The sequence below is a fragment of the Gigantopelta aegis genome, chromosome 6, assembly GCF_016097555.1.
Source record: "Gigantopelta aegis isolate Gae_Host chromosome 6, Gae_host_genome, whole genome shotgun sequence".
NCBI classification, from domain to species: Eukaryota; Metazoa; Mollusca; class Gastropoda; order Neomphalida; family Peltospiridae; genus Gigantopelta; species Gigantopelta aegis.
In genome coordinates this window covers 73,232,015-73,250,750 of record NC_054704.1, presented here as the reverse complement: position 1 = coordinate 73,250,750, position 18,736 = coordinate 73,232,015, and the positions used below count along the sequence as shown (strand labels likewise).

The following is an 18,736-nucleotide window of genomic DNA, read 5'->3' as shown; positions in this document are numbered from 1 at the left end:
TCGGTGGGCACATTGGGCTATGTCTCGTTCCAGCCAATATACCACGAATGGTGTAGCAAAGGTTGTGGTATGTACTACCCTGTCTGTGGGATGGTGCATATAAAAGATCCCTTGCTGCTAATTAAAAAGAGTAGCCCATGAAGTGGCGACAGTGGGTTTCCTCTGTCAGTATCTGTGTGGTCCTTAACCATATGTCTGATGCATATAACCATAAATACAATGTGTTGAGTGCATCGTTAAATAAAACATTTCTTTCTTTCTTTCTATAGGTTACAACATATTTATTAATATTACAATTCCCAGTATCATTCCTTAACAAACACGCTAATACTAATGGTATTCAAACAAAGGTCGATGGAAGAGAGAGGAGAACATTACATATATTATACCAATACTGAGTAGTTGTGCAATGCTGTGATGCTGGTTATTGTTGTATTAATAAAAGCAATATTGGGATTGGTTAGTCTTGGATGAGTGACGGTCTCAGAACAGAGCTAAACAGGAAATCCACTGCCACCACAGGCTACACCTACTGAAATGCAGCATAGAACCTTCTTATATGCACTTTCCCTTAGACAGGATAGTACACCTTTGATGTACCAATCATACAGGCACTAGCTGGGGGCAAAAAACAAAAAGGAGTCTGTCAATGGTGGTCGATCCTATGACCTATCAAACCTCAGACAAACATTCTACCACTGCTCCATCCCACCCTATTTGGAAGAATGTCGGAGATCAAGTGCGAAAATCTTACTGAGTATGTCATTGGTATTGAAAGCATTGAGCACTCCAAAGGCAATGGATGGCAGCAGACAGGCAAAGTAAAGGAAGAATGTCGTAGATATGACCTTTTGAATGGTCTTTATGTCGGAAACGCCATCCAGATAGTCTGACTTGTAATGAACAATTCGCCTTTTGAAATCTCCACGTAGTCCTCTGAATGGATGAAATGTTACCTTCTGAAATAAAATTAAACCAGAGCACTGTTAATGAAAGACAGATTTTTCTGACACATGTATTTGAAAGGCTGAGGTGTGCATGGATCTATGGAAAATGCTTTCATCAGGGCTTACTGTGTGAAAGGGATGTTCAAATCTGACTTACAATTTTGCTTTTAAATGTATTTTAATTTTTTTAAAAGACTGAAAACATTTTATTAAAGAGACTGTTCTGAGTTTGCTACCATAGCCAAATTTTTTAATTCTAATACAGCCTTTTAACAACTTACATCAACAGTTATATATATTTTGTTATTTTTCTTATATTTCTATTTAACTTTACTGAAAATAGCCATGTCTGTAATATACCTTTGTCAGTAAATCTCTGTCGAAATTTGGCACAATGGCTTCACTGTATCGATGATACTCGGATAGAATATGCATCTGCTCTTTTAGTGCATCCAAAAATTTCTCTTTGTTGGGAGCATTCAAAAGTGCTTGTCGGAAATCCATGTTGGACAACATTGTTGCAAATGTTCGGCCAATTTCAAGTTCATTCTTTGTCCCTTTCTGCCACAATACACGTACATCATCAATTAAAACATTAAAAAAAATCCCATGATTTAAATACATGTAATATAAAATAAAAGAACAAGCTATTTTAGACAAAAACTTTGTTATTATTAATTTTTTCACCATCTATTGAAATAATATACAATCAACACAATACATTCATCATACAAGAACACACAAAGATATTTAAAAAAAAAAAACCACCCCAGACTGAAAGTAGAATAAGCACTACCTTGAACTTTGGAGGCATAGAAAGAACTATGGAGGACAGGGTGTTTTAATATGAGGACTTGATTTTTGGACAGTAAAATTACTCCAGAATCCTTTTATAAAACTCAACAGAACAAATATTTGAACAAGGATTTCTGTAATTTATCATATGGTTCATACAGTTCTTCAGCTCATCCATCAGCTAATTTATTAAAATTAGCTTCACAAATACAATATTTACCTTAGTTTCTTAATTTAGAGTTAAAACATTATATATTTTAATATAAATTTTTAGATCATACCTCTCTGATTGGAGCGAGAATTACAACAACAAATGACACTTCTTCACATGTTTGACCAAAATTTGTTGGTTTATTGAGACGTCCGATTCCAACAAAACTATTCTGAATATATAATATACTGGATCTGTAATGACATAAAAATTCAATATAACATTATAACTCTTAAAAACATTTTTATTTTTTTATTTATCTGAATATAAACCTACCGTATGTAAAATCTAAAAACATTAAACCCTTCATGTCTTTATATATAAAAATAATCCCCATCGGTCCAGGTTTTCTTTGGGTCGGGGTAGGGGGTGGGTATTGACTAAAAAAGAGAGCAGTTTTTCCAATGTCTTAAAAGTGTAAATTTCACCCCTGCCCCATTTTGAAAAAAATTGGATAGAAATCTAGAATTTAATTTATAATAGACATATCTCATCAATCTTGAGATAGAAAAATGGTCACCAGGACTCGAATTTAATGATGCAGTTGTTGATATAAATTGCTATAGGTCAGGAGCAACACCAATGACACTTTTGTGCAATGGATAAAAATTACTGCCGTCAGTAAACCTCTTAAAAAAAACAGCAAAATGTATTCACATTTTTTGTATATTTGAAATAAAGACTTCATACAGGAAAATAACCTTTCAGTCATGTTTATTTATCAAAATTGTCATCAGTGGGGCTATTTCAACCACAACGTTTTTTTGAACAAATTTTTAAGTTCGAGCCCTGAGTTACATAATTTTCATTGACAACTATTATGCTTAACTCGAGTCACTGATATTTTGAGCTATTTGGTAGGGTTTCTTATACATGTATTAATACTCTTAAATCATTTGTTATACTGTAAAGCATAAAATATTAGCAATCTTACTATTTATCAAAATCCAAATAAGTGACATACTAGCGACATAGAACTTTAGCAAGGTCATCATATCAGAAACTAAAAAAGGAATAAGCTTAAGTTGTAGGATCAGCTGAAATAATGTTTTTGACAAATCTTGACATTATATGCAACTTACAGACATCTTGAATTTAGCAGAAAATTGCAGTAATGTGCATGCTAATTTAACTAACTATTGTTGTTTGCTGTCCTTTTCATTTAATCAGTAGCATGTAACCATTGTTCCAAGTTCAGTTAATCACAGACAAAACAATCACACAGATGTTTATTGGAATAGTCCGATCTCTTTAAATTTAGTGTCATGAAATATTAGCGTCTTGTACGACCTGTTAAATGTTATGCTCGTTAACATTTCCTAATCAAATATACTTAATTTGTGGAATATATGACAATTAATGAACTATTGCTTTTAGACATATCATCATTTTTAAAAATATAAAACCATAACAACAAAAAATTTGTTCTTAAATAAGTGAAATCTATATATTAGTCCTATGAACTTCAGAATGAGCAATTTCCATTGTGACTCATCAGAATTATAAATGTGAATCCAATTACCCAATCACCCAGGAAAAATAAAGTGTTAAAGAAGGCTCAGGCTTTTTTATTTTGATACTTACATGGCACATACAAAGTTCTGTTCATAAACAAAACCTCCACTTGCATCTATGGTAGAACACTGTAATGTGCGACTCAGCTGGTGCACTGAAATATACATCATAAGATTCTGCTAGTTATAGAATAATGACACAAGATTGTTCCGTGGAGTTTCTCTGCTTTTAATTATTAGAATAATGCTAGTATTCATCAAAATAGATCGCAATAGGTTACTTGAACTTAAAAAATACAAACTTTCCTAAATAACTCTCTATTAGTTTGTGGAGAACTTCAGAACAATTCTTCAAAACTATAGGAGAAGACAAACTTCAAAGAAAAGGTTGATGGATGGACAGACAGATGGATGGATGGACAGACACAGAAAAACTGACAGACGCTGGATAAATCGATCTTAGAAAAGAAAAGCAGAACTATATATTCCCCTATTGGGCCTAACAAATTTTCATATTTCCTATGGTCAAGGGCCATAATTCTATAAAAAAGGAAAAGGGTAAATCACCATGAACGTCAAACTGTGCATGATAAAACTATGCACAAAGTTTCAGCTTAATAACTTGAAGAATTGTGAAAAAAATAGTCTGGAAACAAATTTTGATATCTCTTAAGTTCAAAGACAATAACTTGGTGAAAAGTGCGTAATTAAATCATCATGAAAGTCAAACTTGATCTGTAACAGTACATGATAAAGCTATGAACTAAATTTCATCTCACTATCTTGAGGCATTGGGACTTAAAACAGAAATTACCATCCGACCCTTTGGTATACATGACAGCTAGATTACAATGAATCAAAATATTTTTTCAAAGTAACTCACCTTTGTCTCTTGTGAAGAGATGCTTTTCAGCCTGCATCTTGCATTGTTCATAATTTTCCAAGTGACCCAACATCTTCTTTAGGATTTTCACAATAATTCTATTCAAATTAGTTTCATCCATATGAAGTAGTAAAGCTGTCTGATTGATAAAGTTTTGGACATCCTTAATAGCACGAACCTCATTGCTAAAGTCTTTAAATGGAACTTTCTGAAATTCACAAGGAAGGAAGGAAATGGTTTATTTAATGACAAACTCGACACATTTTATGTAAGGTTATATGGCGTCGGACATATGGTTAAGGACCACACAGATACTGAGAGAGGAAACCTGCTGTCGCCACTTCATGAACTACTCTTTTCGATTAGCAGCATGGGATCTTTTATATGCACCATCCCATAGACAGGATAGCACATACCACGGCCTTTGATGTACCAGTCGTGGTGCGCTGGCTGGAGTGAGAAACAGGCCAATGGGCCCACTGACGGGAATCGATCCAAACCGACCACACATCAAGCGAGCGCTGTACCACTGGGCTACGTCTCACCCCTGTATTCACGAATGCTGATATTAAATTTAACATATTACCCTCTCATATCTTTCTCCCCAACCCTTCTCTTTAACAATCAGTTTAATTATATCAAAGATGTGTGAAGTTTGGGCTGGGAATTTTAAAAATAATAATTTAGTTTTGAGCGTATAGCTATTGTACATTATTTCACTAATGCAGAAAACAAACATACTGTACATTACTTAAAGACTATATACATGTATATATATATTAATATGTTTTATTATTCCATGACTTGACATACTGAGAATAATAAACAAGTGGCCATTAGATACCATTTATCTCACAACGAGTTGTTTTAAAATGTATCTAATGAGCGAAAGCGAGTTTGATACGTTTTTAAACGAGTTGAGAGATAAATGGTATCTAACGGACAAGAATGTATTATTTTATTTCTTACATATCCTCAAAAACCAGATTTAAAGCAAATTTTAACATCTTTTTCGACTAAAAGTTATTTACAGCTGTTGCACTTGTAGCTAACTTACGTGTCACAGACACATGATTGTCAGGTTAACTATATGTCACAGTGTAATTTATTTCCACTGTGTTGTTTTTCATTGGATGCATGACACTGGTGACCTAGTCATCATCTAGGTGCAGCCAGTCGTGTGTCTGGAAATTGTTAATACACGTATGTGTGTAAACAACCAACAGGTGTGTAAGAAATTATTGAAATCTATCTTTTTATAGAAACATCTATTTTGCTCATGTGTACCAAACATCCCCATTTATTCCCCTCCCTCCCTCCCTCCCTCCCCCCACTCTCTCTCTCTCTGTCTTGTTGACTGTCCTAATGCTAATGTATCTCACTCTTACACACACACACACACACAAAACAAAACACACAAAATACACACACACACACACACACACACATACACATTCAAACACATTCTCAACTAGAACTATTTATCACCGTATGAAGAAAATCTGATACAATACCTCATGTCGTGAGTAGATCAAAGTCAAACCATTTTTATCTAAAATATATAATATAAGAATCACAACCAAAATTATATGTGAACACGACAATATAGGGACTTATACATGTATACATGTAGTCCTTATTATTCAAATCTTTCTTATGGTTATATAATTCTAACTGATCACTGATAAAATTCCAACAGATTCCAAACACTAGTAACCACCGATTGAGAAATTTACATCTCACTCACTTTGTTATTATCGATACACAATTTCTGTGATAATAATACCTCACAAACTAAAAAAAAAATTTAAAAGAAGAAAAACCCCATTAAATACACTATTAAATGTCTTGACGGTAGTTTAGCATTCAACTCTCTCTCTGTGTCCAATGATTTACAGGCAATAACAATAACAATAACAATGTATAATTTATATTTTAATATTAATAGTATTTAAAGGAATGCTCGCACAAGGCTTTTGGACTGGTATGCATATTCAACGATATATAATGCACATTATTATTTAATATCAACAAGTATATTATTATATATTTAATTAATAAAATGGTTAAATGTGACAGCTATTATATATAACGGGCACAGCCATTTTGTACGAGCCGGTGGTTATGTAATATTTAACACGTCACATCAGAAATTAGTCTCAGAACTGAAAAAACAAATGTACCTGATTTTTGCAATCTAATTAAAATTAGCTCCACTGGTTAATTGCTATTACCTGTGTATCTAACAGCACTTCGTTGGAGCTCATGTCCAGTTGACCTTTCATTCGACCAATTAAAACCTTACTTGCAAAATCATGCAAGTAAGGTTGATTCGGGTGAATTACGAAGTATGCCGGAAACTAATTTCAGTATAAAATTTTATATAAAATTTGTATCAAAACTGCTTATACTAGTATACAATCCAGAGTTTATTACTGCACTTTCCCCCCTATTTTTTAATGTTGAAATAGACCAACAAGTTCACCTATTGCATAAATAGTCTCGCCCAATATTTTTAGAATTTGTATGCTCCGGAATAACGCTATAAAAGGCGAAGTATAATTGGTCAATATTTAAATTGTTATTTATTGATGAAATGTCACCTGGACATGGGAGTCCACGCAATGCTGTTATATCTACTGGTAGACCAGTAGAGCTAATTTTACTCAGATTGCTTATTTTTGCAAATGTTCTGTAATAATATCCATCCCAGTAATTAAACCAGCAATTAGTATATATTATTTTACAATACAAAATAAACCACCAGTCAGAATGTCGAAATAACTGTATCATGTTTTGTCCCTGCGATAACCTACGTACTGAAATGATAAACGGAGTCTTTTCTTAGTTAATTGGTCTATACTGGTACTTTAATTGGCCTCCACCCATGATTCCAGATTGGCAGGTGTATATTTGATAGGTAGACAAGTCATTAATTACCGCAGTCTAGGCACAAAGTTATATGCTTAACATCACAGGGTATTGGGGTATACCTGCCACCCCTAAAATGGTAATGGACATTATCAGCCGTGTTGCTTTATTACTGTAAATAATTCTGTAAAACTCTTGATTAAGTAGACTTTCCAATCTAAAATCACAGAACTGACCAATTACGTAGTCCCAAAGAAAAGAATGTTATCACTTGGGTATCGTGAGTGGTGGGTTTTGCTACAAAGTAGCCTACCAATAGACCCAATGTTATGCATTTTTTCTTTGGATTTTTTAAGAGAAACCCCATTTCGTTCTATTAATACAAACTGAAATACATTTAGTTAAATATCAAGTTATTTATGTTGTTTCACAAAAAAAAGAAGTTTGTTTTATTTAACGACACCACTAGAGCATATTGATTTTTAACTTGTCATCGGCTATTGGACGTCAAACATATGGTCATTCTGACACTGTTTTTTAGAGGAAACCCGCTGTCGCCACATAGGCTACTCTTTTACGACAGGCAGCAAGGGATCTTTTATTTGTTATCTTTCCAGGAACATGATGTAACTAACGTGCTCAAAACGGTTGAAAACCTGAAAGAGAGAATACTGAATAGGCCTAGTACAACCAGCATAGAGCAAGCATTTATATAAATGTTATATTTTATAACATTGATGTAAACAGGACATGGACATAATAAAATAAAAGGCAAGAATTCTGATCGTTCTATTTAACGATGCACTCAACACATTTTATTTACTGTTATATGGCGTCAGACATATGGTTAAGGACCACACAGATTTTGAGAGGAAACCCGTTGTCGCCACTTAATGGGCTACTCTTCCGATTACCAGCAAGGGATCTTTTATTTACGTTTGTTTACACTGTGCATACAGGAGTTGGTAGGAGCTGATGTCACTTCGCCCTAGCTAGAATACCATGAAAATAAAAGAAAAAGGCTCCCCCATGCAGTTAGCCAGAATAATCACAGCTTTTTTTATTAATTCTAAAATTACGTGTTTTTTCATTTCTTAAAGTGTCATGTAGTATGCGTTGGTGGTCCGGGCATGCATCTTTCCAACACATAAGGCTCATGTTTGAGTTTACTTCCCCTTTAATGATAACTATATTTACACCATACAAGAACATAATAACATAAATTACATTGAGACATTATATGTCAGCGTTTATACCCACAACAAATGTGTTTGAACCATAGTTGGATGTAAGCACATAAAACCAGTTCTGCCTACTTACCATTTATGAATATTCACATATATATAGATCTACACACAACAAAATAAAACATACCAATGTAATTATCATAGAATCGTCTTTGCAATGCAGTCTTTAATTGGAGTCTTTTCTTATCTGTCAGTCCAGATATGGTCAGATAATGACACTTGCGAGTAGGCCCTGAATCAAGCAGGGTTTCACTTGGCAGTACTTCTAAAGACCGGGATCTGATCCACGGTTTCTTGTCATACGATGTTGATGATATTCCGGAAGTAGCATCTTTAATCTGATAACTACTCACATCAGATTTGGCTGATGTCGTTGCATCATCTTCAACATCAATATTTACATCAGAACTGCCAACAAAAAGCAGGAAACATTTTAATAGGGGAAAAAAAAAAACAGCTCCCAGAATATAATCTGACTTAATTTAAAGAGCCCTTGAAATTTGAAAATAAAAATCTGCAAATTTTAAGGGCTGATTTAAAGGTAATTTAATTGTCAAGGATTCTAGGAAATTAATATTTGCTAAAAGACACTTCAGCATATTTTTAACTACATGGATCTTTAGCATATTTATTACCTACCTGGTGAACGTCTGGGTGTGTCGTACAAATTTTTTACATATTAGTTGCTAAATGTCATCTTCCCTGTGTGCATTCGCATGTCTCGTTGAGTAATGTTGGAAATAAATGTCAAACTTTGAATTATTTGATTGTGGGTAATAAATAAAATACCACACTCATTTTCACTAGATAAATTGTTTTCGATAATTTTGATAATTGCGGCACACCCTACTTTTAAGCAGCAGGGATGTCTTATATACACTTTCCCAGCGTAGTCTAAAAGACATTAAAAATAGACAAACTGACAAAAGTAAACGAAAAAATATAAGCAATAGGTAGCCAAGACAATCGGAAAATGGTCACATCATTATTATTTTTAAACTTTATTACATTTCACAGTGGCAAAGTTGGGTAAATTTTTGGCAAATGGAAAGATTTCTGCATTTTAATACTTATAAAATTATACCATCCTTCCTAGTTCATCAAGATAAACATTGGGGTACACTTGTACTTGACATTTATCTTGATGAACAATAGGTCTAAATTGTAGTCTTTCCCACAGGGAATGCCTTTTTCATATCGTACCGTCATATAAATTCGAACATCATATGTTTTCGAACAGCTCATATATACGCGATTTTCCACGTGCATACTGAAGGTGTGACGTCAACAAATATCACAGATTGACAAGAACAAGTTGTGCATCGTTCACTACAAAAATGTTGCGTATAAAACTTCCTTATGTAATTATGGCAATTAATTTATTGAAAAATAATGTTAATGAATCGCTGTCCAAGTTTTGGGTACATACCATCTTGTAAATACAAATGTAGCACTTTACTGCATCGGCTACATCCGTCTGCTTTGTTTATATAAAATTTAATATCGAATACGTCATTCACTTTAAAGGGAAATAAATCTGATTCTTTTAGAAAAATATGGAAGCCTGGTTAGACCATTTCTTATTAACGTCTGCGAGATTTACAATATTCCTTTTCTGAAGGTAAGGGTTCCTTTTTCTTTTTTTAGACTACTCTCGCACTGAGAGATACAGATCATGTCAGTACACACAAGAACATCTTTCTAAGGCATATTCTGCTGTAATAAACGGTCGTGTAGACATCCGTAAGGCTGCCAAAAGGTTTTCAGTCCCAGTTACAACAATGTATGACTGCTGTAGAGGGAGATTAACGTGTCATGTAGCAAATCTGAACCTCAAACCTTTTTATCTAAAAATGAGGAAGCTAAACATCTTGGTCACATCCAAGACATGGCATACCATACATATACATTCTTGTGCTGCTACGGAACATTGTTTATTTGTAGAAACTATCACGTGTTCGAAAACATATGACGTAACTTCCTCACAATATATCCAGACACGATGTCAGAAAAACTTTTCTGCTGCAACCATTATTGTGTTTAACATCTATAATTATGTCTGTTTCGTGGATTATATTGCAATGAAAAGTTAAGAAAGATTATTTAGCTTTTAATTCAGAATTCATTACAGAAATCTGCAATATATGTTTCTTAATTATGTATAGTTGCCAAACACTTAAATTATAAAAAAATTTAAAGGAAAAATTCAATTTATCAAGCGTTCTGGCCCGGTCCGCATTTTATCAACACACATCGCTCACACTTGATGTCAATACTGATAGGCATTATGTTCATACCTGCGAATAGTTTGTAAAATATAATTTTTTTAATGAACTGATTCTAAATTAACAAAATTTATATACTTCAAAATTATTTACAACTGTTATGAATGGATTATGAATACTATTCACTACAATAGAGGCACAAAAATGTAGCATATCTTTTGCAGATCGAATAATTGAAAACAAATTCTAACAACAGGGGTCTTAAAAATCGTAAAAATTAAATCCTTTGGCCTTGTTGATCTGGCACGTGTGAGGTCATGTGACACGCACCGAAAGTTAATTCATCTTTCTCCATTTTAAGTCAATTTCTTCGAGTCATGTGGACCCGATATCGGTAATTTTAAGGAGTAAATAAAAACGACTTAGTAAAATGAATGGCTTTAGGGGTTTGTAAAGTTTTGTATTTAGATACTGACTTTTCTCAACTTTATTGTTTATAAAAATGTTCCTGAACTGTTAAGAAAAACCTCATAAATGAACGACATGCCGATGACAACAAATCGGATGTTGATTGTGCGAACCGTGCATGAGAAAACAAAGTGAACGGAATTTGAAGCATAACGCATTTAGGGACGTTGACAATACTACATGTATTTATTTCTGAGCAGATGGTTTTCTAAATTGCACACAAAAAAAGTTGGGTTTGTTTTTTCAAAACACTTTTACATTTTTTCTTAAGTGAAACCAAACTGAAAAATTATTTACATAAAAACATTTTTATAGGAGGATGGGATGGACTATAATAATAAATTGATTTGTTATAGTTGAATCAAGGGCGACAACTATGAGCACTTGTATTGTATTGATACAGATATCTATACAATTTACAAACTCATGTTTACGTTCTTTACAGTGTTATCATATGTATATCATTGAAATTACTTACACATCTGCTTTATCGCTATTCGGAGAAGGCTGACTTCGCAGTAAACGCAGTGTTGGCAAAGTTATCGAACTATTAGTCTCCTTGGAACTTGACGTCGACATTTTATTATCACTATGAATGTTACGCGCGCGTGCAAAATTGTCTCCCCTTAATTATTATAGTGTTGCAGCGTCTAGTAATACACACCCTGATGATAACCGATTTCTTTCTTTCTTTCTATCTTTTTTTTTTACTAGTGTTCACTGATAACCATGGGCGTCGATCGGTGGGGCACAGGGGGCGCGCCCCCCTCACTTTTTAAACACACACTAACACACCAACACACATACGCGATGTACACACACACTAACACTAACACGTCCCCCACTTTTAAAATCGGATTGACGCCTCATGCTGATAACCGGTGTGTTTTATCTTTCTTTCCTTTTTTTTTTTTTTTTTGGTCAATAATTTCTGGTTGGCATGAAAAAACCCCACAAAAAACAACAAGAAGCAAACAACAACAAAAAATATAATAACAAAAATGTGATAATCAATGTTATGTGCAATTTGTGAAAACATTGAGCAAGACATAAATAAAATATCAGTAATGCCTCTTATTACATAACATCACTCATCTACACTTCCAGTACTATCAGGGGCGGGACGTAGCCCAGTGGTACAGCGTTTCTGGGATCGATCCCCATCGGTGGACCCATTGGGCTATTTCTCACTCCAGCCAGTGCACCACGACTGGTGTATCAAAGGCCGTGGGATGGTGCATATAAAAGATCCCTTGCTGCTAATCGAAAAGAGTAGCCCATGAAGTGGCAGCAGCGAGTTTCCTCTCTCAATATCTGTGTGGTCCTTAACCAAATGTCCGACGCCATATAACCGTAAATAAAATGTGTTGAGTGCGTCGTTAAATAAAACATTTCCTTCCTTCCAATACTATCACTTATTTAAAGCTAACAAAGGTCGACATAGTATGTTGTTGGGTTCTCAGCTATACTGGCATCAGGGGTATGAAAAGGCAGATGTAGTTGTCAAATCTGCTTTGAATTTGACACATTCCAGGGTTGGTTTGCCTAACACTGATCTTAAACGCTAGGCCTATAACTTTTCAACTTGGAACGGTGCGGTTGCAAACAAGCTTCATTTTGTCAAGCCAGTTCTGGGAGAGTGGCAGTCCTCTTGTGGGTTGTGCAGCGGTCATATATATTTAATACATTCATTTATTCTAAAGATAGAAACTGCGCAACCTTTCTTTTTTTTATTTAATCCTACGAGACATTCAAAGTTCCATGGCACCAAAAATACCCCCCGCCCGCTACTGACTCCGGTTGAGCTGCTGGTGCAACCTTGCACCTGCCAGTGCGGGCGGTCCCCTCTCCCACCCACTCCAACCCTTTTCCTGCCCATGACAGGCATGCGCTACAACAGCTTGCTCTGAATATGCACGTAAAACCCTATGACCTGACCAGGGTCCCGTTCCACAAAGCGATCTTAGCACTAAGATTATCTTAGTGCATAAGGTAGCTATGCACTAAGGTGATCTTAGGGCTAAGATCGTTTCGTGGAAAGGGGCCCTGGCCTCTGAAGAAGAACCGGCCTCGGTGGTGTCGTGGTGAAGCCATCGGACATTTAAGGCTGGTAGGTACAGGGTTCGCAGCCCGATACCGGCTCCCACCCAGAGTGCGTTTTAACGACTCAGTGGGTAGGCGTAGGACCAGTGCACCTTTTTCTCTCTCAGTAACCACTAACAACGAGCTTGAACCTTAATTGGACATAAGCACGAAAATAAATTGAAATTAAATTAATGAAATCTAAAGAAGGACTTCAGTGTGAACACTGTCGGTGTACACTGACGGTTCACATTTTGGTGAAGTATGATCGTTTTGAACCGACAAGGAAAGATATACATTTGAAAGAGATCGAAAATGTGATGGAATCATTTCGATTTCACCCTCAATTTATTTTTAAATTTTTACAACATATATTGACTTTTATATAATTCTGAATAAAAAATATTATGGTAGTAAATCTAAAAGCAGAGATGAATTTTACATCTAGTTTTCAAAATTGTACGGGGGAACATATCCCGAAACCCTCTAGAAACTTTGCTTGGCGACCTCATTCTCAGTCAGCTCCCTCCTCCCAACGTTTACTTGCTTCTGCCGTGCCTGTTAACAATACCATTAGAGCACAACTGATACATTTATTAATCATCGACTATTGTATGTCAGACATTTGGTAATTCTGACATAGTGTTAAAGAGGAAACTTGCTACATGTTCCCACTACTAGCAAGGGATCTTTTATATGCACTATCCCACAGACAGGATACATACTGGTCAAGGCCTTTGATACACCAGTGCACTGTGGAACAAGAAATAGCGCAAAGGGCCCACTGACGGGGTCGATCTTAGACCGACGGCGCATCAAGCGAGCGCTTGACAATGGGCGCTGTCCCGCCCTCCAAAAAACATGAAAACATTCGAGCAAAATGAGCTGGCCTGAACACTTTTCACCATTCTGTCGTGGTGGATTTTATTTGTAAAATGCTTGAAATTGCATTTCTAGTTTTCAAAATTTTCTTATGGAGGATTCCCCCAAATCTTTGTAGAAATGGCGTAAACTCGCTAGCTAAAGAGTCATTTGAACCATTTCAGCAAAAAATAACAAAATTGTTAATAGGCCTACAAATTCAATACATTGTGCAACTGATCATCAATTAATTCATTTTGTTTTTACTATTGTTTGATACCCAATAGCCGATATATTTTGTATGTGCTGGGATGTCGTTAAGCATCCATCCATTCATTCAATGTGTAAAGCCCATGTGACCAACTAGAGGGTTATATCTTCAAGACTGTAGGGAGCTGAGATCGAAAACTCTAAGGGCTCGGGTTCTTGGGACATGTACCCACTCCTCACCCGGAAACTTTTGAAAAGTATCAATTAGCTATAAGTGTCCTAAAATGCAATTTCCTGCATTCTTAAATTTAACAAGTAAAACTCTTCGTGGCAAATACTAGTTAATGCAACACCTTTAAAATGCATTTTCACGACGTATATATTTTTTCGTTTCTGCACATATATGCATACTGAGAGTTTTAAATTGCACGACTTTAAAATCTAGAAAATTAATATAGTAGGCCTACGTAGCCTGAACTTCTTTGAATCAGATGTACAACCAAATAAAGACCATGTTCGAAAAAGTATTACATATATTACATGTAAACTATTTCACAATCGAATTAAAATTAGCTCCACTATTACATGTAATAGTAGAGCTAACTTTAATTAGATTGACTATTACAGTTTATACAATTAAGCTAAAAGTTTGTTTTGTTTAACGACACTACTAGAGCACATTGATTAATTATTAATTATTGGATGTCAAACATTTGGTAATTCCGACCAAGAAAACTGGCTACATTTTTCCTAATGCAGCAAGGGACCTTTTATACATGCACTTTCCCACAAATAAGAAAGCACATACCACGGTCTTTGACCAGTTGTGGTGCACTGGTTGGAACGAGAAAAATTCTATATTTCATTATTCTTTACTTTTTATCGTAGTATTAATATTGTTCGATTATGATATATTTTATAATAGGCCTAGTACCAACCATGGGTACCGACCAGAGATGGGATGGTCATAATTTAGGCCCGTATTTTTTTTTACTACTTTTTTGGGGGGGGGGGGGGGGAGGGGGTCGTCGGAACCCGCCCGTAAAAGCTGCCACTTTTTTCTCTCTTTTTTATATTGCACAAATACTTCACTGTAACATCAATCTATATATACTACTCAAAAGAATTTAAGGGTCAGACGATATTTTCGACATTATTTTCTGAATGTCAATTATATTAGCTAGACCATAATGTCACGCATGGTATTGTTCCATTTTGACGAAAGTGGGTCTAAGCAACCCATAAATGAATTAAAATCCACTGTCATTGACACTGTCGACTAGTTCTAATGGCGAAAACGTGTTTACATTTGCACGTAAATTAGGGCGAAAGCGAAAGGTCTGCTAAGTGCCCATAACTTGCTTTTTCACAAAGCGCTTCATTTGCACGCTTTGCACGTGTATTCCATGTTCCCAATGCTGAATTTCTGTATAATTGGAGCTTGCGTTCGTGTACGGTGCACACTCCAAATTCGACAATGGTACGACTTCAACTGACTATCGAAGATCGAGGAAGGGCTATTGCTTGGCTTCAGGATGGCAATACGCAAAGAAATGTTGCTCTGAAACTTGGTGTCAGTCAGAGTGTCGTTGGCCGACTGTGGCAACGGTACCAAGCAACGAACTCGAGTGTCTGATCAAACCATACGCAATCGTCTGAGAGCCAATAATCTACGCTGCCGTCGCCAGGCTGTTCGACCACCACTCCTACCACGTCACAGAATGGCCAGACGTCACTGGTGCACGCTTCATCTGCGGTGGCAACGTGTTCAGTTGGGTCGAGTGATGTTCACTGACGAGTCCAGGTTTAGTCTCCAGTTCAACGACGGTCGGGTTCGTGTCTACAGACATCCTGGGGAGCGCTTCGCTGACGTTAACGTTAGACAACGTAACCGGTTCGGTGGTGGCAGCGTCATGGTGTGGGGCTACATCTCTATCCACCACAGGACCCCCCTCTATGTGGTGGATGGCAATCTGAATGGAATCCGCTATCTGAATGAGATTATCCGGCCGTTGGTTCTCCCAGGCCTTCAGCAGATTGGCGGCGGGGCAGTTCTGCAGGATGACAATGCCAGACCCCACCGCGCCAGGGTGGTAACGGACTTTCTCAGACAACAAGGTATCGCCAGGATGGATTAGCCAGCATATTCGCCTGACCTGGCCCCAATAGAGAAAACGCCTGGGACGAATTAGGCAGGCGAGTTCGGGATAACCATGCCCCTCCGGCCAACCTTCATGATCTGGGTCAACTTCTTATGGCAGAGTGGCAGGCCATTCCCCAAGAGTTCTTCAGACGTCTGATCAACAGCATGAGGCAACGATGTGTCGAGTGTATTCGCGCCAGGGGTGGATTCACACACTATTAAACGAATGTTCTAATGTGTAAAATCCATGTTTGACAACCTTCAACTTTGACAGCATGTCATGTGACTTTCTTGTATACAGTGACGTTTATTTGTGGTTTTTTGTAAATATGGAACAATAAATAAAAAATTTATTTACAATTAATCTAATACACTCTGAAACTTATTTGGTTATAAATTTTTGACCCTTAAATTCTTTTGAGTATAATTAAAATTAGCTCCACTATTACATGTGGATCTAACACCAGCCAGTTGGAGCTCATGTCCACCAATCAAAACCTTACTTGCAGAATCATGTCAGTGATTTAAAAATAATTTGAAAACATTCCGAATTATCCTGAGGGTATACGATATGTTTCATGTGAATTACGAATGCCTTATTTAGACCAGTAGAACTAATATTAATCGGATTGCTAACAACACTGCGTAGTCCCCAATGTCCAGGTAAAATTTAGTCTGTAAATAATAATTTAAATATTGACCAATAAGACTTCACCTTTTATAACGTTATTTGGAAGCATACAAATTCTAAAATTATCGGGCGAGTCTATTTTAGTAGCCGCAGTACAGCGAACCATATCAATACGTACGGGATGGGTTATCAGTCTTCAATTTTACATTACAAATTATTTATTTATTAAAAAAACTAAAAAACTAAATCAGTGTTCAGTTTTACATTACAAATTATTTATTTTATAAAATAAAACATGTTTTAAGGCATTCGTAATTCACATGAAACATATCGTATATCCTCGGGATAATTCGGAATGTTTTCAAATTATTTTTACATCACAGGCATGATTCTGCAAGTAAGGTTTTGATTGGTGGGCATGAGCTCCAACTGCCTGGTGTTAGATCCACATGTAATAGTGGAGCTAATTTTAATTAGATTGCTGTAACATTTGCAACTTTCCCATAAAACAATGTCTGCTTGCCTTTATCATTTAGCAATCCCCTTGTACGTGAAGTGCACATATGATTCAGAATTTCCAACTAATCTGGCACAGAAGAGAGAGAGACGGAGAGAGAGAGAGAGAGAGAGAGAGAGAGAGAGAGAGAGAGAGAGAGAGAGAGAGAGAGAGAGAGAGAGAGAGAGAGAGAGAGAGAGAGAGAGAGAACCTACATGTAGCAATAATGTTTAATTGTACTTTCTGCTATATTGATGACTCGTAGCATTCGATAATCCAAGGTATATGTTAAAAGATACGTGTACCTCAGAACTATGATCAATTCCTTTAATAAAGAACATATTTCTGAAAAACGAAACACATTAGCCTACGTTCGTAACAATTGTATCATCACCAATAACCGCCAACACCTGCAGCCCCCGTTAAGAGTACAGGTCTAGTCCTCAAACGTTTTCAGCAAGGGTATTGCATAAAGTATTGCATCCTATTTCTTTTTTGTCACTGATGCGTCATATCATAAAAATGACATCTACATGTTGGCCATAAAATATTTTGAAATACTTCGAAATTACATTCAAAAAAGTAAGCAACATTTTCTAATTGGCCTTAATTCTACGGGACATTTGCAAATTCGATAGTACCCAAACCAACCCTCGCCCGCTACCAGTTTTTAAGTTCCAGATGCCAGGAAAACGCGATTTAGACTTTCAGAGATTTCAAAGTTTCCGGGGAGGCATGCCCCTGGAACCCCATACAAAGTTTTTTCAATCAACTTCGTATCCAAAAGGCCTCGGCAAATACCTGATCGAACCGTCCCACTCGAAATACTGGCTACGGGCCTGTAATTTGTAATCGTAATCTTTTGTAATTTCTGAAATGAGTTAATACATTATCCATTATATCTTTTAATGAATGAAATTAGTATATGGTTGTGAAATAAAATGAACAATTTCATGTTGGTAACATCATTTGACTGCTTGAGCATATGAATTTGTTATCATGGTTACTGGATAATGTATTCGCAATCGTAATTGGTTACTTTCAATTATTTTATTTTTTTGTAATCGTAATCGTAATCAGGACATTCTTGAGTTAACACGGTTCTGGTCCGGATTTCGTTAAAACCAAATATTTGTTCCGGTTCACGGATTA

The 18,736-nt window shown here is 36.0% G+C and overlaps 1 protein-coding gene across 1 annotated transcript in view; it reads right to left on the bottom strand.

Annotated features, from left to right (window-relative positions):
• LOC121374025 (sodium bicarbonate transporter-like protein 11) overlaps positions 1-11,740 on the bottom strand; it is a 39,210-nt gene extending 27,470 nt beyond the window's left edge. Inside the window, exons 1-8 of the mRNA XM_041500904.1 lie at positions 11,640-11,740; positions 8,596-8,876; positions 5,865-5,902; positions 4,351-4,558; positions 3,538-3,622; positions 2,024-2,147; positions 1,308-1,508; positions 755-959 (exon numbers count right to left, since the gene is read on the bottom strand). Of these exons, the coding sequence (XP_041356838.1) occupies positions 755-959; positions 1,308-1,508; positions 2,024-2,147; positions 3,538-3,622; positions 4,351-4,558; positions 5,865-5,902; positions 8,596-8,876; positions 11,640-11,740 (1,243 nt within the window). The remainder of the gene's footprint in view (positions 1-754; positions 960-1,307; positions 1,509-2,023; positions 2,148-3,537; positions 3,623-4,350; positions 4,559-5,864; positions 5,903-8,595; positions 8,877-11,639) is intronic.
• Between the last annotated feature and the right edge of the window lie 6,996 nt (positions 11,741-18,736).